Genomic DNA, 23544 nt, shown 5'->3' with positions numbered 1-23544 from the left:
TCTATGCTGTGATTTCGGGTATCTATTGCCATCTTAGATGGCTTTACAGAGGTACAGCCCAAGGGTTAAGATTGCCCCCGGGTTGTGAAAGGTCTAGTAGCAAATAGGAACTAGCCATTGTCCTTCGCCACTAATAAGGAATAAAATCGTCAAACTCAATAGCTGCGAACACATTAGTATATCAGACTCGAGGACCTTAAAGGATCCATATTCTCTTACCTGCAGGAGAGATACGAGAGCCATCTGATGTGAGTCGCCACAATGCCTCCAGCTTCTGCAAGGTCCGATGCGCACTCTGATTCCGCGTAACCTCGTGCTGGATCTGCAGCAGCGCCCGTACATCGCCACGCGCCTTGTCCGTCGCTTCGCAGCCCGCCACAAACAGGGCCGTCGTCAGCACGATGGAAGGATGGAGGCCCTCGCGCTTGGTCATGGACTCTGCTAGACGCACGATACTGGCAACCGAAGTCCTCACGCGATCGGTCTCCCGGTCAAGCTGCAGGCCGTACCGGTACAGAAAGAGGAGAGCAATGTGATGGGCGACCGAGTTGGCCTTTCTGTACTCCTCGGTCAGCGCCTTGTCGCAGCGCCCGGCCAGGTCTTCCGACAAAGTCGCGGGCGTGGCCTCGTCGCGCGCCATCATGCGCCGCACAATGCCGACCAGCTCCGACGCCCTGGTCCGGACATAGTGGGCAGAGATGAGCTCATAGTCCAGCGTCTCGTAATCCTGCGAGAACTGCCGCATCTCCTCCAGCGCCTTGATCCACTTGAACACGTCGAGCAAGTCGCAGCAGCATGCCAGGTTGCCGTCAATCACGCCCACGCTTTCCACGCAGGGCAGCGCTTGCGGAAAACTGTCGGGCACAAGAGGTGTGTATTTGGAGGGCCACGGCGCGGGCAGCGAGACGAGAAACTCCATCAGCGAATACATCCGATCGATGAGTCGCCACAGACCGGTACTATCTGTCCTGTCATGGCCCTCCCGCCGCGCCTCTGCCAGAAGCAGACGCGCGCAGTCGAAATGGCTCCGCCAGCAGCTCGCCTCTGAGTCGAAATGCAGCTCGCACGTGGCCAGCATCAGCGTCGTGGCAATGACGGCGGCGCTATTTGTCCGGTCGTGGCGGCGCAGCTCCGTCTGCAGCAGGGAGAGCGCGGCCGAGCGCAGCTCCATGGTCTGAATGTCCAGCGCTCTCCTGCTGTCGACGCCCCGGTGCCCCTTAGCCGCCTTGTGCAGGGCGCCGAACAGCAGCGTGGAGTAGAGCAGGCTCGGGACGACGGACCCGACCGAGACGAGCGCCTTGCACGTGTCGTGCCGGATCGTCTCGTGGCAGCAGAGGGCCGGGGAGGCGTCGCCGATGAAGTAGTCCAGAAAGGCGCCGTGCGACGGGTCCGCCAGCGACACAAAGGCGCTGTAGCCGCTCGAGATGCTGCGCACGAGGTTGTTGAGCCGGAGCTGGGCGGACGCGCCGCGCGGAGGCGATAGCTGGCTGTCGGTGCGGTACACGCACGGAGCGGCAGACGACGCACGGCAGCGACTGCACCGCGGCCGCTGCTCGTCGCACTTTTGGTGCCGGCTCCTGCATCTGGAGCAGCCGGTGCGAGATCGGAGTTTCAGACGCCGCTGCGTCTGCATTGTTTTCGCTGAGTCAAAGAGGGGGACCGATCCTTGCAAGCGTCAGGCTGCGATTTTTTTTCTTTCTAGAAGGAATATGCAAGTTCTGCATCTGCATGGGTTCCTCCGCAATGGGACCGTGGGGGAGGGAGCCGATGGGCTCAGCCCGGCGATGTGGATGCCCGGCGTGGCGACCAATAGCATCCAATTGCGACGACGGCAACTAGCTAATGTTATGGGGCGCAGTCTCGGCTCGCCGAGGAACCATCAAGAGGTTTGTTCTAGAGAAATGCCTGGGATTTTATCAGTCAATTTGTTGAAAAGGACGGCCGCCGCGGCCGCCGCGGCCGCCGATTGCATCCCCGGACCTCCGGAGACCCGCGGCGCTGTCCATGGGCTTTGCGCTGGCTACTCGACCATCTCGGTGTTGCTCAGCCTATAAAGACCTTTGATCTGAGTTCAAGTGACTGGGGTTGGGTGCAAAGGTACACTCAAGCAACTCTTTTTAAATTTCTTTCCAATACTTCTCCGTCACTCAGAAATGGCCGCTACATCCGCTCTACGCATGCCGGCCGAATGGTCTCGCCACCGACGGACCCTGACGGCCTGGCCCGACCAGAGCTCTCAAAAAGATGCCGAAACTCTGCAGGGCGCCGAGCGCGACGTCGCAGCCATTGCCAACGCCATTGTCGAGTTTGAGCCCGTGACGCTTCTCTGCCGACCGCGAAACGTGGCCCGCGCGAGGGCGCTGCTGTCCCCGTCCGTGGCCATCCAGGAACTCGAGGTGGACGAGCTCTGGCTGCGCGACACGGGCCCCGTGTACGTCAAGAACGCCGAGGGCGCGCTCCTCGGCGTCGACTTCAACTTCAACTACTGGGGCGCCAAGTATCCCGGCACTATTGACCAGACCGTGGCGCGATCCGTCCTGCGCCACGACAACACGGACCGGGTGCAGGCGCCGCTCGTCGCCGAGGGCGGCGGTCTCGAGGTCGACGGCGAGGGCACGCTCCTGGTGACAGAGAGCTCCGTCGTCAACGACAACCGCAATCCCGGGCAGACCAGGGCGCAGATTGAAGCGCACCTCAAGACGCTGCTCGGGCTGCAAAAGGTGCTCTGGCTCAAGGGCCTGCGCGGGCTCGACATTACCGACGCGCACGTCGACGCCACGGCGCGCTTCGCCGCGCCCGGGCGCGTCCTGCTGAACCGCCCGGCCAGGACGGCCAGGAAGGCGTTTCTGGACGCCTGGGAGGACGACAAGCGCGTGCTGGCGGCGGAAACGGATGCCAAAGGGCGCCGTCTGGAGGTGATTGAGCTCGAGGAGGCCGACCCGACCAAGTTCGACGGCGACGAGTACGAGACGTGCCTCTCGTACCTCAACTACCTGCTCGTGAATGGCGGGCTGATTATGCCCAAGTTTGGGGACCGCGTGGCTGATGAGAGGGCGGCGACGCTTCTGCGACAAGTCTTCCCGGACCGCAAGGTGGTGCAGGTGCAGCTGGATTCGCTTCGGAAGCTGGGCGGTGGAATTCACTGCGCGACGCAACAGCAGCCAGAATAAAGAGGTACCGGTTAGATCTAGGTAAGCTACTTGAACTAGTATAATAGTTCATAGTGAAATAAAGTAGCCCATCCTAAATTGATCTGTGTATCGATTGTCATCAAGTCCGAGCCACTGCCGTGAGCTAGAGCAGCGATGGTCGATCTCGACAAGTATACACTTTTTTTTGTAAATTATGGAGAAATAACAACCTTCAAATAAACGAGTAGTAATTTACCCAGCTTTGTTGTCTTCGTTTTAGTGTTTCTCTTCAACAGGCAGTTGCTTCGTTTCCTCTGATCCGCGGCCACAATCACCGATCCCTTCACTTGACACCGAGGCTGAAACATAGGGAAGCTGGCTGTCGCAAAGGGCATTCATTGGCTAAAGTATTTTCTACGTCGCCGGGTGATCTACATGCAAGCCCTCCTCAAGCCACCATATACCTAGCTCCCGAGCCCTATCTATGACTTACTTGCTCCCCATGTCAAGGCCGTGCTCATGTGGCGGCGTATGGCGAATATCGGAAAACCGTTTCGTTGGATACAGCTGTAATAATTTATGGAATCATGGCCAATCTGGGAAGCGATGGAAAGGGCTGCGCCTGCTCCAGCCATTTCAGGCATCCACGTACCGCCACTCTCTCATTATTGCTTTTGGCAGGATAGGGAATTTCAAGGGAACTAAGAAATAATCTCACAGTTATCCAAATGATCTTCGTATGCCGCGAGTACACGATATCAGTCTAGTTCCGTCTCACCCCGCGATACCAGGGAGGCCCCGGGATACCAGGCGCAATCATGAAAAAGTCCGGGGTAGTGGTCGCTTCGACTCGATAGCTGACATTGTTCAACATATATAACAAGCCAGGAAGCCCGACTAAGCGTTGCACCTCATCAATATTTACCATTTCAGTTGCTTGCAATAAACAAAAATCATCATTCAAAATGCCCAACTATCAGAATGAGCCCCCGGGTACTCTCCTCCTCTTCACGCCGAGTGAAGACGGACGGCGCCAAGAAATCATCCTTCATCCGGAACCCACCAACTCGCCAAATGATCCTCTCACCTGGCCAATCTGGAGAAAAGCCTGGCACGCTTCAGTCCTGGTCGTCATCACCGGCCTGGCCGCCGGTCTCTCAACACTCTCTGGCGCCGCCTCCTTCGCCATGAACAATGAGCTGCACATCACCCCAGCCCAGTTCAATGTGGCCGTGGCCGTCTTGTTCGTGGGCATCGGCGGCGGCACGTACCTCATGTCGCCGCTCCCCCGGCTGCTGGGCCGCCGAATCTCGTACGTGCTGTCTCTCGTCGCCGGCATCGCGGGCTGCGTCATGTTCGTCCGGGTTCAGCGGCTGGGTCTGCTCATCGTCTCGCACCTGTTTCTCGGCGTGGCCGAGTCGTGCGCCGAGGCCATGGTCCAGCACTCCCTGTCAGACATCTTCTTTGAGCACCAGCGCGGATCGGCCATGGGACTGTACGTCCTGGCCCTCTCGGGAGGCACCTTCATGGGCCCGCTGGCGGCAGGCCTGATCGCGTCCAGCCGTGGCTGGCGCGCAATCGGCTGGGCTGGCGCGGCCTGCTGCGGGGTGATGCTGGTCGTCATGGTGTTGACGTTGGAGGAGACGACGTTTGATCGAGCGGCACACGTGCTGCGAGGAAGCGACCCGGAAAGCGGCGAGCTTGAAAAGAGGACATCAAGCCAGCAGCAGCTCGAGCACGCTGCGACCACCTGCGAGCCAACTATTGCCGGTTCTGCACTCGATCAAAAGAAGTCGTACCTACAGAGAATAAGAATCATCACGCCCACATCGTCCAACAAGACGAAACTAATGCGAGGCTTTATCTACAGACTGCGACACTCGCCTCGTTGCTTCGTCTTCCCTGCCGTGTTATTCTCCGGTGTTCAGTGGGGTGCTCAAATCACGTTTCTAACCTTTTACCTGTCCGTGTCCGACGTCCAATACTACGCGCCGCCATGGAACTACAGCGACAAGGCCGTCGCCCTCATGGCCGTTCCGTGCCTCATCGGGCTCCTCGTCGGCATCCTCTACGCCAGCCTGGTCGCCGACTACTTTGTCGTGTGGATGGCGCGCCGAAACAGCGGCATACTCGAGGCCGAGCACCGTCTGTGGCTGGTCCTGCCCGCTTCCGTCACTGGATCTCTCGGCCTCTTGCTATTCGGGATCGGCTCGCAGCGCGGTTGGGGCTGGCCCGTTCCGTACTTTGGCCTGGGCTGCTTTGGCTTCACATGGGGCTGCGCCGGCGATATCAGTCTGTCGTACATGCAACAGGTGTACCCAGAGGCGATTCTCGAATGCATGGTCGGGGTAGCCGTCATCAACAACATCTTTGGGTGCTCGTTTACCTTTGCCGCAGGTTGGTCCTATTTTCCGCTGTACACAGCGTCTGCTAATGCTGCAACTAGGTCCATGGCTTGAGAAACAGACCCCGACTCAGGTCTTCTCAGTACTGGCCGTCATTAACTTTGTAGTCACTTTACTGGCAGTACCTATGATTATTTGGGGTAAAAGAATGAGGGCTGGTACTGCGGCCAGCTACTTGCAGTTTGTCGACAAGATGAACTCTGCTTAATCTCCTTGGCTTAGATAAGGTGCCGCCTGTTTTTTTTTTAAATAGTCACTTAATTATATTTAAAAGGCAGAAAAACGAGCAGCTTGACAGATTCATCACCGTCCCATGCTCGTGATATTTGCGGCACTTGCATGTTGTGAGGCTGCGATCCGCGGACGCCCGAAGTGCGCAACCATTTCCCCGCGCCCGCACTCGACAGCCCCGCGATGGCAGCCTCTCATGTATGATCAGATGGGCAAGATGATGGTATAATTGAGTGGAGACGAGTGGGATCCTATCAGGATCGATTCCGATGCTAGCCATCGATTCGTATCAAAGCAGTTGGCAGCTATATCAACGGGCGCCAATCCCTTCATTACAACGTTTGTCGAGAACAACAGCACCTAGCGTCTTACCAGTAGCGAACCATCACAAAACGATAAAATGGACCAGCAATGTACCTCGTTCAACGTCGTCGAGGCTAGTCTGGAAGACATCCAAGCGGCGCTCACCAGCGGTGCCATGACCTGCGTGCAGCTCGTCGCCGAATACCTGCGCCGAATCAGCGTCTACGACTGCCGCGGCCCCAGCCTCAACTCGATCCCGCTCATCAACGCGCGCGTCTTTGACGAAGCGGCCGCCTCGGACGACCGGCGCGCAGCCGGCGCGTCCCTCGGACCGCTCGACGGCGTCCCGTACACGGCAAAGGACAGCTACAAGGTGCAGGGCATGACCGTGGCCAACGGCGCGCCGGCCTTTGCGGACCTGCTCTCCAGCACCGACGCCTTTACCATCCAGGCCCTGCGCGCCGCCGGCGCCGTGCTCGTCGGCAAGACCAACATGCCGCCGATGGCGGCCGGCGGCATGCAGCGCGGCGTCTACGGCCGCGCCGAGAGCCCGTACAACGCAGACTTTCTCGCGGCTGCGTTCGCCTCCGGGTCGTCCAACGGGAGCGCCGTGTCGACGGCCGCGTCGCTGGCGGCCTTTGGGCTCGGCGAGGAGACGGTTTCGTCGGGAAGGTCGCCCGCCTCCAACAATGCCGTCGTCGCGTACACGCCGTCTAGAGGCAACATCTCCATCCGGGGCAACTGGCCGCTCTATTCCCTCTGCGACGTCGTGGTGCCGCATACGCGTTCTGTGAGCGACCTCTTTGGCCTGCTCGACGTCATCACGCAGCCTGATAGCGTCACAAAGGGCGACTTTTGGAGGCATCAGACTCTTATTGCATTGCCCCAGCCATGGCAGGATAAGCCCGCTTCGTTTTATGATTTGCGGAAGCGACCCGTCATGCGGAATCTGCGCATTGCTGTGCCGGACCTGTACACGCTGGGGACAAACCAAGGCGGCGACGACATGGACGGCGTTTACGTCTCCGACGCCGTGCGGGAGCTTTGGAAACGCGCCCAGTCTGACTTGGAGAGTCTCGGCGCCCAAGTTCTTTCCGTGCCCGACTTTCCGGTAGTGACAGAGTACGAGGCCCACGCCCACATTGGCTCCGAAGACAAGCTTGGCCTACCCAAGTACTGGAAGCAGGTCGAGCGCGCTCAGCTGCCTGCCCTGGCGTGGCACGAGTTCCTGCAGGACAACGGCGACCCCAACATGAACTCGCTGGACGGCATCGACCCGCAGCGCATCTGGCCCTTTCGAGACAAATCAGATCCGCAGGCCCGGTTCTTCAAGATGGAAAACGCCGTGCTCTGGGACAACCTGAGCGGATACGTCGAGGAGCTGGGCGCGCAGCAGCCTCCCGTCCGGACGCAGTACGAGCTGCCAGGGCTGGAGCAGGCCCTGATCGCCGTGGAAGCGTTGCGAAAGTCGCTTCTAGAAGACTGGATGTCAGCAAACGAATTCGACTTTGTCGTCTTCCCGGCTGTCGGAGATGTAGGGTACGCCGACGCCGACGTCTGCGATGAGCACGCCCGGCACGCCTGGACCAACGGCGTGAAATACAGCCACGGAAACCAGGCCCTGCGCCACCTCGGCATTCCCAGCATCACAGTACCGATGGGAATTTTGGCCGACAAGTCGATGCCGGTCGGGCTGACCATCATCGGCAAGGCGTACGACGACGTTCGGATTCTGCAGCTCGGCTACGCGTACGAACAGGCCAGCCAGAGGAGAACGGCCCCCGCGCTGACGCCTGCGCTCCCCAATACCGTGTTCAAGCTCCAGGGGCAACATGAGCGACCGCGTTTGGAGAGCGTCGAGTGCAGCGCCTCGACGGGGGTGGGCGGCGGTGCCGGGACAGTGCAAGTGTCCATCTCGGGGACAATCGACCCCGCGCAGCGGGATGGAAAGCGACCTGTCCTTCAGGTGTACGTTGACGGCCAGATTGTATCGGCGGCGGATATTCAGATAGCTGAGGACAGCTTGCCCGTATACTCGTGGAGCTGCAGCGTGAGCGTGCCGCGACGACCTGAGCGAGCGGCGCGAGAGACGGTTGAGGGGAGCATTGCGCGAGACAAGATGGTGATCATGGTATTGGCCTCGATCGGGTACGGAAGACCAACCGGATGGTTGGGCTTTATAGAATGAGAGAGAGTAACAACGGACCCGCTACCCTTTTGTGAGCTATATACCGCCTCATGTCACATTGTCGTCTCATCACTCGTATAAGCTGTCAATCATCTCTCCACATTTCCCTCAACGCCAGCCTTCAAGTGAAACTTGTAACGCTTTATTCGGCTTCTCGTCCTCTTCCGTGAAATTCCGCCGCGGAGAATAATAAGCGACATCGGGCCACTCACTTGGCGTGGTCGACAACCCCGCTGTCGATCACCGTCTCGACGATGGCGCGACGGGGGAGGGGGGGTCTGTGCTAGCCTCGGATCAGACCCTTTGCAAGCTTGTGAGTGAGAAAGCTTCGGGGTTAATAAGACATGTTACAGGAAAAAAGGCCGGGTATATCCAAAACCCTCTATAACACTCCAAGCTAAATTGAGGTCGAGCCATGAGGCCAAGTCGTTTCCTGAGGTACCCTACAGTACTGGTGATAACTGCCACAAACAGCCAACCAGGTGTTACTCTATCGGCGGTGCAGGAAATCCGGGGTTCTACATACATAGTGGGTTGCACTGCCCATCCCGAACTATCCGCGATATGCCCACCGTTGCAGGGGTCTGCGTTTAGCTGACGGACGCGGGTCCTTGCTTGTCCTGTGTCTTGTGCTGGTTTCCAGTTTTCTTGGTCGGAATGAGCGACGATACGATCAAGACAGCAGAATCTGGAAAGAAGTCGAAACCCTGGTTGCGCTGGGTAGTGGCCAGTATTTGCGGCCAGTTTTCCGAGTCGATATTGATGGGCATGTGTGATGGCCGATTCGACTCACGATGACGCCAGCTCAGTTCGGCAACTGCAAGGCTGATGCGATGGGGGCGCCTCGGCACCAGCATCCAGGACGATCGTTCTGCCTTCATGTGGCACTGAGGAATGAAGCACCAGCAAGACACCCTGTAGTTGATAAAGTCCGAGTTATAGTACCGAAATAAATGAACTATATTGAAATAAATACAATCGTCCCGCAGGGGTAGTAAAGTAGCCAGCGCCTGTGTTGACATGATTATTGCAATCTAGCGTAGGCTTGCAGCAAGTATCCGGTTCCAGTATAAAACTCCATACGCCAAGTTGCCCTCCAAATCCGACATGCCTAATTCGAGCTTTTCCATCGTTTGTGCCCTCCGTATTGGGTGATTAATATAGTGACAAGAAGCTCTGCTTCTGTAATGAGTGAAAATACGCAGAAACCTCTAGCGATTCTCGCCGCGTGTCCTAAGCCTTGGACCAGAACTTGCGCTTCGACTTTGGCTTTTCCGTCGCTCCCTGGTCCTCGAGACAGCTGTAGAGCTGATCCCAGCCCTCGTCGGGCAGATCGCGGAGGGAGTTATTAAGTGTGTCGATGATGAAGCGATTCGCTGTCGCCGGTCTCTCAAGGTTAGAAACGTTTGCTCATTTCTCGTAAGCGCTTTGGTCGATCGGGTCTCTCTCTACATACGCATGAAATTGACAGCCTGCTCGCCCGCGCCAAGCGCGAGGTCGATGCGGGTCGAGTTGTAGCAGGCGTAGCGCTGCTGCAGCGCCAGCATGCAGAGCCAGAGCTGCTGCGTCTTGTCGGCGCTCATGTCCTCGCAGCTGCGGACAGACGAGACGCTGTTTTGGCGATGGCGGAGCAGCGGGCATTCTGGGGACGGGCACCGGTGGCAGTTGGCGACGGCGACGGCCGGGGCGGCGGCGGCGGCGGCGGTGCCCGTGGTGGTGCCGTCGAGGTCGCTCCACGAGCTCTCGGCCGAAGAAACGGAGCAGAGCGATGGCGAGCGACGACGAGCTTGGGGTCCGCGAGACATGGTGTGAGAAAATCGTGAAATGCGGCAACGTTGAAAACCAAAGTGACGGTGTAAGTGGCAAGAGTGGACGGCGTGGCGCTTCCAGAGCTACGGAGTCAAGCCCGGGATCGAGGAGGGGGGGAAAGGTTACGGGAATATCATGTACGCGCGTCTGGGCGGGTCATTACATTTATACATTCTGATTCCAAAGACGACCTTGCTCGGGAGTGAATGCTGCCTTTCTCTAGCTCGCTTGGGCCGACCAGAGCGCCGATCCGATGTCTTACCCAAAGTGGGCCAACCAGCGCTCCTCCTTCGCCTTTTTTCGAGGCAAAGTGATGAGGGGGGGCCTTGATGGAAAGCTCAAGCGTTCGGTTGAGTGCTGCACAACCTGCGGTCCTCGGCCGCACCTGGGCCAGACCGGGCACGGCACCAAGTGGAGAGGGGGTGGACGGGGACTCATTGATCTGACGAGTTTCCTTTCAGCATTTGCTTCCCAGTGTATCCGTGATGAAAGGAAAAGAAGCTTTCCATATCCAGTACGACACACGGAACACCAAGTGCACACTTTTGTGCAACAACCTTGCAGGATCGCGGCTGGGGCGTTGCTTGGGACGTGCAGGAAGCACAGGAAGAGACAATTCCATCTCGGCAGTCTTCAAAGACCGCCACCTGCAGGTGAATTTGGAAATAGTGTCACCGGGTGAAAAAAAAAAAGGGAGCTGCGGGCCGCAGCTTTTCTTTTACACCGCATCACTGCTAGCTCTTGTTTCCATTGCACAACCACCATTGACAACACCACAATGATACCAGACCGCTGCTGGTCGAGGCCTCTGATTGGCCCATGGCAACGGCCTAGTACAACTTGGCCCCAAATGACACGGATCGCCCACGAGACAGCGAGAAAAAGGGCGCCGGGATATGCGGGCCAAATGCCGAAAGAAAGTGACAGGGTGACATGACGTGGCTGGAGTTGTGTGTGAAAGACGGCGCGAGGTGGTTTTATTCGGCGGCATGGTGCCAACTTGATTGCTACTTGCGTCATGTCTCGCTAGTTCGGCTTCTCAAAGGATCTGGTCGTGGCTATTTTAACATTGTTCATCTACAATTATCAAAAATCCAAAGTAATCGTTGAGCTTAATCGCCAAAAAAAAAAGCCCCGAAGGTTTCCTTGATTGGGTGAAAAAGGAAAAAAGGTCAAGATGGACCGACCAAAAGGCTGGCAAGGGCGTTGATTGGCGTCGGTCGAGACCCTGTGCCGAGAGTTTAAAAAGCCAGATCGAGAGTTAAAAATTGCCAACTGAAAAAGAGTTACGGGAAAATACCCTTGCCAAATTCGACAATACTAGTCATGATCAAACGTGACGAATAGAATCAAGACTGAAACAAGTGTGTGTGGTTCGTGTCCCGATGTGACATGACACTTTGTCGGCAGTGACAATCATGCTCTTGACTGATTCAGAAGTCCTCTGTGTAGCACTTTTTTTTTTGTAAAAAGAAAAAAAAATGGAAAAAGAAATACAATCAAGTAAGATTTCGACAAGGTATCGGATGAACGACTGGCGGCCTGCAGCATGGGCAGCATCTTCAGCATAGGCAGGCGCATAACCCACTATAAATCATCCGTATAAATTATAAACCTGCGGCTATAACATGTGCCCAGATCATCCATCTATCTGCACTTCGCCGTCCAAATCGGGTACAAGGTTTCAGTCCATTGGAGAGTTTTAGTATGACTGTGATGGTGATAGTGGCGCCAGGCCCTAAAACGGACCACTGGACAGAAATCCTCACATCGGGAGGCAAGCGGAAATCTTTTCCATTCCACGGCCCGTTATAAATGGGAAGACAGGTTCGACACTCACTCCACAAAATATCAAGACCTTCGCATGAAGCAAGTTGGAAATATCATGAAAATGCGGGAGACCAGGACCGGAGTATCCCGTCCATGTACGGTAAGAGGCTGTAGTGCTTGAATAGCGGCCAGCAGCTGGGTTCTGGGGAACGGCCTGGGACAAATTTGGCGATGCCAGACATGCGCCAAACCTATTCAACATAGGATACTTTCTCCAAGATGCCTGATGAAGGAATGACTGCATATCTAGGGCTCTTGACAGTCCCTGGCTGGCTACTTTGAGTTATGGCGGCGTGCGAGTTCCGGCAAACGGACTGTGCGCGCCCCATCCCGGATTCCCCTACTGGACCATCTTGTGGTCGATGCCAGTTCAAATTCGTTGGATGAGAGCTGGATGAGCAGCGGACGGCATCAGACGAGATATCAAGACGTTCATCTCCCTCAACTATTCTCAGCAACCCAACGACGTGACCCATCTACGTTTGCGTTTACTGCACTCCCGGCGGCCGCCACCGGGGTCACTGTGCGGCCCCTGCCATCAACTACCAAAGCGACTCGAGGCACACGGCTCCCTTATAATTTACTAGTCAGACGCGTCCATACACACTGCGCGAGTCATCCATCCCGCCGTCTCTCTTTCACATGCGCCGGCGTCGCGCCGTGTGTGGCTCGGCCCCACACGCAGCTCCGCGCGACTGACTTGCCCGGCCACCCTCTTCGTCTGGCCTCGGCCTGTCGGTCTCGGCCCAGGCGGCGCCACGGCTCCGAGCATCCATTTCATGGCAGTTGGCGCGGGTGATATTCACAAGACTTGACGCACTGATGATACTCGGCAGTCGCGAGAAGGGGTGGTGCGAGGGCAAGTACGCGCTTGTACGTCACTGCGCTGGACAATGGAAAAGAAGCAAATAGCTTTACGTAGTAAAAATGTATATGGTATTTCTGCCATTCAGTTGAGCTATATCTGGCGCTCAAAAAATAGGTCTCCTCGTCGTACATGGCTCGCGATTCACAGCGACCAGCGGGGACGCTCTACCGACCATTGACAAGAGGGGAGAAGGAAGAAGCAAACTGTGACAAGGCCCCCGGAATATGTAATGCAAGAAAACAGTCGTAAAAAAAGAAGAAAAAAAGAAAACATGGGCTCAAAGCAAGTCGCAGTACAAAAGCAAGTATAAGTCCCGACAGACAAGCATGCAAAATCCAATCTAAACGCCGTGAGGCGAAGAGCACGCGACGTCGCTCTTCTATGCTGGGCACCGTACCGCGGGCGGCTCTGCAGAAGCAAAGAAAAAAAAAAACAAGAGAGAAGCAAAAACAAACATGCCATCTAAGCAAGAGGAGTTGCGCCGATCTAGGGGGAATATTTCGTGACGAGTGAATCAAAAACGAGGCAGCAGCGTGTGTGTGTTGTATGAGAAAAGCGCGTTTCCGCTCGCGACACTGTTTTCATTTGCGGTGCGACTTGGACGGGCTGTAGTGTCGACGAACGCGTTCACGGCCGCGCCTCTCCTCCTCGTCGTGCTCCTCGTCGCTGCTGCTGCTGCTGCTGCTGCTGTTGTTGCCCGCGATGCTGCCGGCGCCGGCGCTGCGACGGCGACGCTCCTCCTCGTAGAGGGCGCTGAGCGACTTGCCGCCAAACTGGAGGTCGTCGTCGTCAATGAGGATGGGGTGCACCCAGAGGTCGGGCGCCTCGCGGTTCATGGTGCCGCGCAGGTTGGGCACCAGGTAGTAGCCGGCGGCCGGTTCGGTGGTGGTGGTAGGCTTGGGAGCCATCTTTTTGTTGTGTTTTGTTGGTTGTGGGGGACGGAGACGCAGTTGCGCGCGCGCCGTCGGTGGGGTGTTGATGATGATGAAGGGGAAGAAAGAGCGGCGCCGGGGAATGGGCAGAAGCGTTCTTGTTAATAGAAAGTGTTTTTGGGTGCTGCTGCAGAGGCCAGGCAGGATTCGTGCAACGTCGGGTGGCGAGGTTTTGAAGTGCTCCACGGTTTCTTGTGTATGAGTGAGTGGATTGCGGGGGGGAAGGACAAGCACGTTGAGCGGTGGCGATGTTTGTGTCCAAGGAAAGCCTCAATCTTCTTCTTTTTTTTTTCGGCCTATTTTCTGATGTTCAGGAAACAAGACAGAAGAGAAAATCGTTCGGTGTGCAAGCTTCCAATATTGTACGCGACAAGAGCCTTTCTCGTCGCGTTGTCTCGGGTCTTGCTTGTTGTTGTGTGTTGTGTGTTGGAGGGGGGGTGGCACGAGTTTGGTGTGTGAAAGGGAGGCAGCCTAGGTTGTTGTGATGAGTGATGATGCGTCCCAGATCCTGCTGGGGGTTTTTGCGTAGCTCGGTAATATAACTCGTCGATGTGTGGTTTTATTGAATTCCAAAAGGAAAAAGCAGGAAAAACAAAATCCAAATCCCGGGGGCGGGACCCGTGGCATAATATACCAAGTCATGGCAAAGGGACCGGAGGCCGAGCCCAGGTTGTCAAACAGAGGCCCGAGTCATCCATCACTTGGCCTGCCTGCCTCGGGACCCAACGCACACCCCCCCCCTCCAAGTCAACTCGGCGCCGGGGTGGTGGCGCTGCTGAGGGATGCCTGGAAAAGGCGACCAGCCGGAGTGGGCGTTGCATGGCGGCTGCCTCCTATTCAACCGTAACGTTAAGTTAATTGTTCAGATTTTTGAAAGGTGTCGAGAACGCAGTTCAGCCCTCCCACGACCGACGACATCTTTGCCACTAGTTATTCAGAGTCGTTATGCAGGCAGTCTTGGACCTCTTTGTCCTGTGGGGCTCCAAAGGTTCCAAAGAAAAGGCAGCAGCACCGACAGCTTGGGCCAGGCCCTTGCTTCCGATAAAACTGCTGGTTGTACATATTGATGCCTGGTAGGCAGAGGCCCGTTGGGCGGATTTCCACCACGGCCATCGGGAGAAGCAGGCTGGCGTGCGCTGCCTAGACGATTAAAGTTTCAACCCGTTCTCGCCTTGGTACGGACAAACCCGGTGAGCCAGCGCCGCTCTCCGAATGGCTTCCCTGTGGCGAGTCAGCTCCGGTGTATTGACAATCGACTATCGGTACGCACGGGGGCTCTTTACTATTGAGCTCGGCCTCCCTGGCGAAAACCGCAAAGCAGTGGTTTCTGAGTAGTTTGTAAATGCACGGCAGGAAAATACAAAACGCCCGATTTCGCATTGTCCATTGCCAACGCCGATCGCATCAGCATCAAGACTCAAAAGAGTCACTGGGCGCCAACAGGTGAGTGACAACCCGCCGACCGATGAGATGGCAGGGGGGTGTGCATGTATCAACCCTTGTTTGTGGGGGAATGGAACCAGGCTCACGAGAACTTGTTAGGGCAGGGCAACGTGCCTACTAGGTAGTTACATACCTCTTGTCTTGCTTGCCTGTACTGATAGGCATCACTGCATCAAGTATACCATTACCCAACTATTCACACACAAAAAAAACTTCGTCCCTTCCCTCTTCGCTCCCAGCTGCGTAATCATAGACGACACGCATGGCCAACCGATGACCGACCGCAGCCACCTCACACCCCCCCTGGCCGATGTATTGTTGGGCGTCGTAACTACATTCGTACTTCCCGTACGCGACATTGGACGGCAAGGCTGGAAAGGTCGGGCGACACGGGTAGGGTTGCATCCCCCTTCAGCCTTTGAGCCTGGCCGGGTGCACGACTGGCGTTCAGCTGCCCGCTGCGCCGCCTCCCAAAGAACAACAACTCTCTACACGTGTCACAAGTGAAGACCAGTCAGTGCCAAACTACCAGCTTCGCACGAATGTGTAAAAAATTCATTGCGAGGCGGACAAGCCGGTATGCGCCCACCAGCTTTTATCAAGAGCCCGACGCCATCACCGGCGGTGCGCTGCAGGCACGCCCATCCACCGCAGTATCGTAATATAATTATTACGTGAATCTTGTCATTTTCGCATAGTGCCATGGCCCCTTTTTAGTAGATGGCGACTTTTTGCGCACTTTTGTGCACATGGCCGCCGCGCCCCTCCCCCATAGTTTTCTGGGGGCCGAGCCTCATGACGTCTGTCGTCATCGCCCAGCCTTGATTACCACCGGCCTCTAGTAATAGGCTGCTGACGCGCCGTCACCGTCAGCATCGTGTATTATCGAGGTTGTTACTGGTGGCAATGGCTGATGTTATCTTTGCGTGGTCCAAGTTGCCAACATGCAGCATGCCTTGATCTCGTCATCGCTCATCGCTGACCCCTCAGATCCAGGGCAGCCCTGCCCGAGAGTAAGTACTTTTGAGAAGAACCATCCGCCAACCCACTGACGATTCAAACTTCCTGATCCAGCAGCTCACTCTTTCACAATCTTGGCCATGCAACGTCTACATTGGGGAGCTCGTCTGCTAGCGGTGCTGATCTTATAGGCCCGTCAAGCACTATAGTGAATCGACTGGCTGGTGGCATTCGCAGGCTACAGCACTGTCTCAGCAGCATCTGCCCTGTACCCGCTATTACGCTACTTCTCCACGAACCCCACAAGCGCTATACGTTTCCCTTCTTGCCTGCTTATTATCAGAATCAAATTTCTAATCGTCTAGTGTTGATCATTGATTTTTTTTTTTTTGCAAACTCTTCTCCCAAAGAAATGAATCAAAGGGAAAACCGCCTCTATATGCGATGGTTGACAGTGACATCCCCTTCAACGTTGCGGTGATGGAATACATCGTCTCGTGACAGCTGAACGTGATTCGAATGCTTCTTTTTGTCAAGAAAAATGAACGTCACTCGGCTCAGGGCCGGCAGTGCCTAATTATACAGTACGTCATATTATTATTCCTCGTTGTACTTAATTATACTGTACGCCATCTTGCTATTCCTCGGTTTGGTACCTCAGGTGGACCATCAAATTGGCCCGGCATCCTTCCCAACATAACCCAAAAGCCCCTGCATCTGGTCTTTAGCATTATATAATAGTGCCAAGCGAATTTGACGAGGCATTGTATCACTTACTCAAACGAAACACCCCCTTCTTTAATATTAACCCCGCCACTCACTCTTCCGAATCCGTGATGACAGCCTCCTGCGGCCTGGTATACCACGGAAACAGCATCCTCATCTTCTCCCAGAACCCAGGCCCCATAAACTCATCATTGCACTTAATCTCGGCGTCCAAGATGGTCAGCACGCCCGGGCTCACGAAGTTGCGGCAGCCGTCCTTTTGCTTGCTCAGCAGGTCATTCTTCATGCCGCCCTTCTCCCCGAACTCCCACTGGCAAATCGGCACGCCCGCCACCTCGCGGCCGCTAAACTGTTCCCACGCCGTGATGGAGAGCTTCGCCGCGCGCACCACATCCTTCCCTGCCGCCGCGTCCTCCTCGCCCAGCGGGCACCGCTCGTCCAGGATGCGCATCGCGTCCATGTACTCAATCAGCGAGCCCGGGGACCAGTCGCCCAGGTTGCACAGGTACGCCACCGCCCCGTTGTGCATGGCGAAGCGCACCGACTTGCGCGGCAGCCAGAACAGCGGCGTGTAGAAGAGCCGGTTGACGGCCTCGTGGAAGTCGGCCACCGCCATCGTGTGGTTCTCGGCCCGGCAAAATTCCCCCGACTTGGGCAGCGGCAGCGTCTCCACGAGCAGCTTGCTCCTCGGGTCGATGCGCCGCTTGCTGCCGATACTGCGCGCCGCAGCGCCGTCTACCCGCTTGATTATGGCGTGCGCGGAGGGCTCGCGAGGATGCTGGGCTTCGTAGACCCCGTTGGGGAGATGCGTGGGAACAGTGACGAAGCCGGACGCGCAGATCGCTCCGACAATGATAGCCGTGGCGGGTACCGAGATCTTCATTGTTGCGACGATGGTTGGTAGCAGAAGGACAATATCACAATAAGCTGCATAGTCTGTCAATAAGTTGGTAGGGTATATATACCTCTATACCGAGGTTGAAGCCATGTGTGCAGAATTTTCCTGGCGCCTGAGATGTGTCCAAATCTTATCAAGTTCAAACACCACTTACACCAAGGGCAGAGCCGCCGGTCCGGTCTAGTTACAGTACTACTCCCGACGACGGCAACTTTATTCTCTTCACATAGACAAAGAAATCCAGCCCTGAAACTCGACCAGTCCATACCCAATACTTGTACATGTTGCTAAAATGCCGGCTAAAATGCCGGAATGTATACTTGCGCCTGCACGTGGACTCAGCGCTAGACGGCTGGTCATCGGACAGCGATGGCAGAGCACGTACCGATGCAGCCCTGCGAAAAGGCTTCCCGTCCGATTCTGCAGGCATACCTGTCTTCCGCGAGAAAATGAGACACGGGGGGTGAGATTTAATTTTGTGCGTCTCATCTATCACGAAGCATGTCACGCGCACCACTGGTACCGCTACGCAACTGATGTGAACTCTCCTCGCCACCACACTCTACCACTTTAATAACTGAGAAGTAAATATGATACTGACTGTCTAAGGAAGAACAATAGAAGAGGTCTCGGGATATTTTATGGCTGAGCAGAAAAGAATGTCGCCGGCAGGCATCGTCATCTAGCTCCGACGGAGCATTTAAAACCACTATAATCGACCAACTCATATTTCAGAGACACGCAGAGACACGCAGAGACACGCAGAGACGATGGCTGTATACAATTCGCATCCCACGCTTTATTTTCTTATCCCGCTACCACCTATCCGCGCTTTTGCAAATCGCACTCGCACACCAAGCTGACACCAGGCTACGGTAGTGCGATCACGCTCACACCTTAATTGCACCCTTTTCAATGCACGACGCTAGTTAGGGTAGATTAGCCGAGATGAGCATGCACATGCGGAAAAATTGTACATTGGGAAGGTTTTTGAGGTCGAAATTACGCAAAATTCTCTGCAGTTGGGCAAGGGGATCTGGCTCGAGTGACGACACGACCATGATGGGCGCAGAGAAGTCTCAGCACAATGTATATGGAACATAAAACTATACTATACAATACAGAAGAATAATAGATGTGGAAGCTTTCCCCAGACTAAAAGGAGACGTAGTTAAAGATTATTAAAAACTATTCCCTGGTATTATTTCTAATCTCATAGAAAGGTGTATTATCTTTTCTTTAAATTTTCTTAACTATTATTATCTCTTTTATCTCATTATATATTCCATCGTAATCATTACTTCATTTCTGCAACGAATATTCTATTCACGGGTCCTCTATAGTAGAGGCCCCGTCCACGTCTCGCGCCGCAGGCGGACATACCAAGATTGTTTGTGCGGGAACGATATCTGCCTCTCGCGGCCAAATCCTGATTCGTCCAAGTGCTTGAGAATCCTGCAAAACGCGTTAGATCAGTCCCACGGTGATTTAATAGCTCATCAGCATAGACAAGACGTTACCTTTCGTTATCAATCCTCGGCTCCAGGCAAATATTCATCGTTCTCATGTCCGTCGTGAAGCACCAGTGAACCAGACTCGTCATCCACTCCGACGCCCGTCCACGCGCCCATTCCTCGCCCACCAAGACATGCAGGCCCCGATCAAAATCGCCAGCCTCGCCACCGAGCACCCGGCCCAGGATGTCCTCCTTGACCCAGTAAATCTCAAAGTACCCAAACGGCACGCCGTCCCAGAGCCCAATCGCCGGGAACGAGTGCTTTGCTTTCAGGACGGTGGGCAGGAACTCGGGCGTGCACGCGCCCCAAAAGGCCCCCACGCGCGGTTTGGTGAACCACGACGCGAGGAGCTCGCTGTCAGAGAGCGACGTCAGCTCCGGGTGGTCGGGCGGGTTGGGCCCGCGGGGGCCAAAGTACGGCACGGGCTCTGGCGAGAGCGAAGCCACGCGGAAAGACAGGTAGCGCCCGACCGAGGGAAGGAAGCGCGAGTAGAATAATTCGCCCATCCGAGGCGGCTTGGGGCGCAGAGGGTGCCGCAGATTGTCGGTAAAGGTATACTGCAGCGTCAGCGGGGGATAGTAGGTGGGCAGGTGCGACGTTGAGAAGAAGGGCGTGATGGGGTGCGCCGCAGACACGCCGGCGGCGAGGCTTGTCGGGGTCGGGGCGCCCGGCAAGTCATTATAGAGCCTGGTCACGCCTAGTTGGGGCGACTCTGCTCTTGGCGTAAAGTGAGGCGTCGCACTATACGCTGCCGGCGAGCCGGGGCGGCTGCTGTTTGGCGACACCGCCGAGCCCGTCCACGGCGAGGGGGGACCCTTGACAGGCTTCAGCGTGAACAGGAACAGGTTCGGCGGCATCTGCCAAAACATGCGTTGCGAGACAAACATGCGGGACCACGTCTCGTCGCCGTCGTCCAGACTGGTGCCGACCTCGGTCGACTCCGTCGCCAGCAGGCCCATGCGCTCGAGCTTGGGGATCAGGTTGCGGCCGCGCAGCACGCCGTCGCGCTGAATGGTGATGCGCCAGTCGCCCATTGGCTTGGCCGAGTCGGGCGTGGCGTGCGAGGCCTCGGTGCTCATGTGCGGCGACGGCTCGGGCTGGTGAAAGTACCAGTACAGGCTCACCCACAGGATCATGGCCATCTGGCGGGTCGGGCTCGCCGGCGGGCCGTACTCGTGGCTCGACGGCGTGGACAGCGCCGAGATGAAGAGGGTGTCGTTTTGCCGAGTCGGCTGCGCGAATGGACGGACGCGCTTCTTGCGCTTGGGCGCCGCCGCCGCCGCCGAGAGATCGTCCGTGTGCATGGTGTCACCGCCGCCGGCAGCTTCCGGGTGGTGGTGACCGCTCTCGCCATTGACCGGGGCCGCGGCTTCGTCGCCGAATACGACGCGCTCTTCTTCCGTGTGCAGCACAATGTTCCAGCCGACGGGGAAATGTGATTCGTGGGTGAGATCGTTGCTCTTGAACGCCACGCCACCAAACACAGGGCTGACCGTGTACGTCTGCCCATCGGGCAAGTAGATGGTCTCGGGCGTCATGGCAAGAGAGAACTACAATCTCGGAATGTTCGGGTTCAAATCAGCCGCCTTGTATCGCCTGCCAAGATGCACGAGCGTGAGAAGAAATCGAGTCGGTGAGCATTTGTCGAGCAAAAAGATGAGTCGACTGAGGGGCTTAATAACATGCTGTTTGCCTCCCTCTGTTTTGAAAGCGGGGGCGGGGTCACAGAGGAAATAACGGCGGACGCGGCAACGAGTTGACCGTAGTGCGCATTTTCTGTCCAATTAGCTCGCCTGCGAAATAATACACTGATGAATATTGGACAGTTTGATCAAGTTCCAAGACCCAGCGGCTCGTCCCGAACTCCCTTGACGACTTGGCTGTGATGGTGACCGGCTTCTCCACCGGCTTCAACGTGACAGGTCAGCGATGCAATGGTTGGGGCCATCATAGTAATCCCGCGTTCGGAATGTGGACATGAGATTCCTTCACGCAGGAAATCTCTGCCTACTACTCGGCACAGTTGGTCATCGGATGCTCCCAGGATCCGGGATGGGCAGGATCACCCGATAACATGGCGCCATGAATCAGTAGTAGCCTACGCCTACCTAAACGAGTAAGTACATATGCAAATTTCTCTCGAGTTATTGCGAAAGTGGGGGAAATTTTCAGAGTACCCTCTATCGTATTCTATTCATAGTGATAGAAAGAGATGTATTGTACTCTAATATATGCTCTCTGAATCCGATTCGAGGCGAGTCAGGGAAAGCTAATGAATGCTATGCAATTCTAGTGATACATGTCCATGAATGGATCGAATCAATGTTGTTCCTTGGGACGCTCCTGTTTCGAGTCTCGCTTGCGGCTCTTCTTGTTGTCGTCGTCGTCTTCATCACGGTCTTTTTTCTTCTTTTCGTCTTCATTCTCCAGCGCCTCCTTCACCCCCCAGCCACCCAAGTCCTTCATTTCTTCCCATTCGACATCGTACTCGGTCGCAATCACCCTGAGCTCGCGTCGCAGTGCATTGGCCTCTTGGACCAACTGCTCCCATTTTGCAATGTTGAATCCTCGCTCCAAGTAGAGAGCGTTCTGCCGCTTCGACACGGTCACATTCATGGCCGCCTTGTAGCTCAGGTCTCGGCTGATGAATAGGAACCACAAATAACCAGCCATGATGGTGGTGAGCCCGGCCAAATAGGTAATGGGCTCAACAAGGTCCCATCCCATCTCCGTGTGGAATGTGACGTAATAGACCGTGGCCCACCATGAGGCCAGCAGACCGAAACCGCCTTTGGCGAGACGGTAGGCGCTCTTGTGCGCAATCTCATCACACTCGTTTTTGAGTCGTGACATGGCGTCGATTTGTTCGCACATTCGGCGCAGCCGCATGCGCATATAATGGGTGCGATCTTTGAAGCTGGGGACGGCCACGTGCAGCTTCTCTGATACGCCTTCAATATCGACAGCAAACTCTTTGCCGCGCGCTGCATCGCGAATAAAGTCGCCAACTTCGGTGCTGGAACTCCATCTTACCCAGCTCTTGTTCTTGTTGCTCGGGCCTTCATGTCCGAGACCTGAAGACGAGGCGACATTACTAGCCTTGGCGCCCGTCTGCTCGGGAATGGCTTCCTTGTCCACCTCGGCCCAAAAGTCCACGTCTGGTGTCTTTTCCTTCTTTCCCAACTGGAGCGGGGGGAGCTCTGCCTGGATCAGTCGCTCGAGATAGGAGAGTGGTTGATGTGGGTGGATGAGCAGCGCTAGAGGAGGCGTCGACGTTTTGTTCTCTTGTATCTTTTCCAACGGCTGTTTGTTGAGGTGCTCTTGCCTGGCATCAAATGGCAGGGGAAGTACAAGCTTCAGGAGTCTCGTCGGCGTCGTCAGGATTCGTCCTACGAGCGTGTGTCAGTTGGAAGGGCGCGTCAGTGATCAGCGACCTGCACAGATGCACGCACCTTTGGATACTACATGTTTGGAGGCCTCAGCCTCGTTGAAGTCGGCTTCTTTCTCGGCCGCAGACTCGTGCGGTCTGTCTCGCTGGTAGACCGTGGCCGTGGACGCCCGCGCCACCTTGGCAAAGTTCCTGTCGTAGACTGACTTATCGGCGCCGCGATATCGAGAATTATTCCATGTATTTCCAGTCGCAATCTGCTTTGGGGCGCACGAGTGGACTCGTTTGATGTGTTGCCGGGGAAGACAGCCTGGTTGAGCCGACGTGGAGACTTGTTTACACGGCCGACAGCTGGCCGCGGCGCGCATCGCCTCCCTCCCGAGTTCTCTGCTCATCATAGCCGTTAGATCTGAGAGTTTCTAAGCGCAGATATTGATGAGCAACGGATTGGAGGCTGGGAGCAGCCGCCATCAGGAGATGCGAGACGTCAGGGAGATAAAAGGCTCATGCATGCCTTGCGTGCATCCTGTTACCAGCTATGACGTCAATTGGAACAGGATCAAGATCGGCCCACCAATTGGATTATGCAAAGGGCAGGCTAGCACGGGCGAACTGCGCCTTGGAATCATGGGCGAATCACTCATATGGATTTCCTAGGTCTGACTTTAATTCTTGGAACAGTTTTTTGCTGCTTCTCAACGGTTACTGATTGTCATTTTGGGCTGTAAGCCACCACACGTTAGACTAGGATACACTGACATGGGGTGCGGCACCACTAGAGTACTACATCCTACTACCTGCTACTACAAATAAATGTATTGAAGCATCCAGTACTAAAAAGAAAATCAAGTCGACCTCGTCGCTTTACTGGTTAATCATTCGAGATGCTTTAATTATCCCCAAACTCGGTGAAGA

The 23544-nt window shown here is 55.8% G+C and overlaps 8 protein-coding genes across 8 annotated transcripts; 3 read left to right on the top strand and 5 right to left on the bottom strand.

Annotated features, from left to right (window-relative positions):
• Positions 1-130: 130 nt before the first annotated feature.
• Positions 131-1633, bottom strand: CCM_08591 (C6 finger domain protein, putative; the record flags this gene model as incomplete). Its single annotated transcript, XM_006673728.1, has 2 exons — positions 131-162; positions 220-1633. 2 exons carry the CDS (start codon positions 1631-1633, stop codon positions 131-133), a joined length of 1446 nt encoding a protein of 481 aa, XP_006673791.1.
• Positions 1634-2153: 520 nt separating this feature from the next.
• CCM_08590 (putative peptidyl-arginine deiminase family protein) lies at positions 2154-3170 on the top strand (the record flags this gene model as incomplete). The annotated part of the gene is made up of 1 exon (XM_006673727.1): positions 2154-3170. The coding sequence occupies one exon, from the start codon at positions 2154-2156 to the stop codon at positions 3168-3170; it is 1017 nt and encodes a 338-aa protein (XP_006673790.1).
• Positions 3171-4096: 926 nt separating this feature from the next.
• CCM_08589 (Major facilitator superfamily transporter) lies at positions 4097-5744 on the top strand (the record flags this gene model as incomplete). The annotated part of the gene is made up of 2 exons (XM_006673726.1): positions 4097-5528; positions 5578-5744. 2 exons carry the CDS (start codon positions 4097-4099, stop codon positions 5742-5744), a joined length of 1599 nt encoding a protein of 532 aa, XP_006673789.1.
• A 423-nt stretch (positions 5745-6167) lies between these two features.
• On the top strand, positions 6168-8258 carry CCM_08588 (amidase family protein; the record flags this gene model as incomplete). The annotated part of the gene is made up of 1 exon (XM_006673725.1): positions 6168-8258. The coding sequence occupies one exon, from the start codon at positions 6168-6170 to the stop codon at positions 8256-8258; it is 2091 nt and encodes a 696-aa protein (XP_006673788.1).
• Positions 8259-9491: 1233 nt separating this feature from the next.
• CCM_08587 (uncharacterized protein) lies at positions 9492-10063 on the bottom strand (the record flags this gene model as incomplete). Its single annotated transcript, XM_006673724.1, has 2 exons — positions 9492-9634; positions 9715-10063. 2 exons carry the CDS (start codon positions 10061-10063, stop codon positions 9492-9494), a joined length of 492 nt encoding a protein of 163 aa, XP_006673787.1.
• Positions 10064-16917: 6854 nt separating this feature from the next.
• Positions 16918-17709, bottom strand: CCM_08586 (uncharacterized protein; the record flags this gene model as incomplete). The annotated part of the gene is made up of 1 exon (XM_006673723.1): positions 16918-17709. One exon carries the CDS (start codon positions 17707-17709, stop codon positions 16918-16920), a length of 792 nt encoding a protein of 263 aa, XP_006673786.1.
• A 1352-nt stretch (positions 17710-19061) lies between these two features.
• On the bottom strand, positions 19062-20779 carry CCM_08585 (siderophore biosynthesis protein, putative; the record flags this gene model as incomplete). The annotated part of the gene is made up of 2 exons (XM_006673722.1): positions 19062-19179; positions 19245-20779. 2 exons carry the CDS (start codon positions 20777-20779, stop codon positions 19062-19064), a joined length of 1653 nt encoding a protein of 550 aa, XP_006673785.1.
• A 781-nt stretch (positions 20780-21560) lies between these two features.
• Positions 21561-23024, bottom strand: CCM_08584 (uncharacterized protein; the record flags this gene model as incomplete). Its single annotated transcript, XM_006673721.1, has 2 exons — positions 21561-22630; positions 22694-23024. The coding sequence occupies 2 exons, from the start codon at positions 23022-23024 to the stop codon at positions 21561-21563; spliced, it is 1401 nt and encodes a 466-aa protein (XP_006673784.1).
• Between the last annotated feature and the right edge of the window lie 520 nt (positions 23025-23544).

The sequence above is a fragment of the Cordyceps militaris genome, assembly GCF_000225605.1.
Source record: "Cordyceps militaris CM01 unplaced genomic scaffold CCM_S00007, whole genome shotgun sequence".
Classification (NCBI taxonomy): Eukaryota; Fungi; Ascomycota; class Sordariomycetes; order Hypocreales; family Cordycipitaceae; genus Cordyceps; species Cordyceps militaris.
The sequence above is the reverse complement of the archived record's forward strand: the minus strand, read 5'-3'. Positions and strand labels throughout refer to the sequence as shown.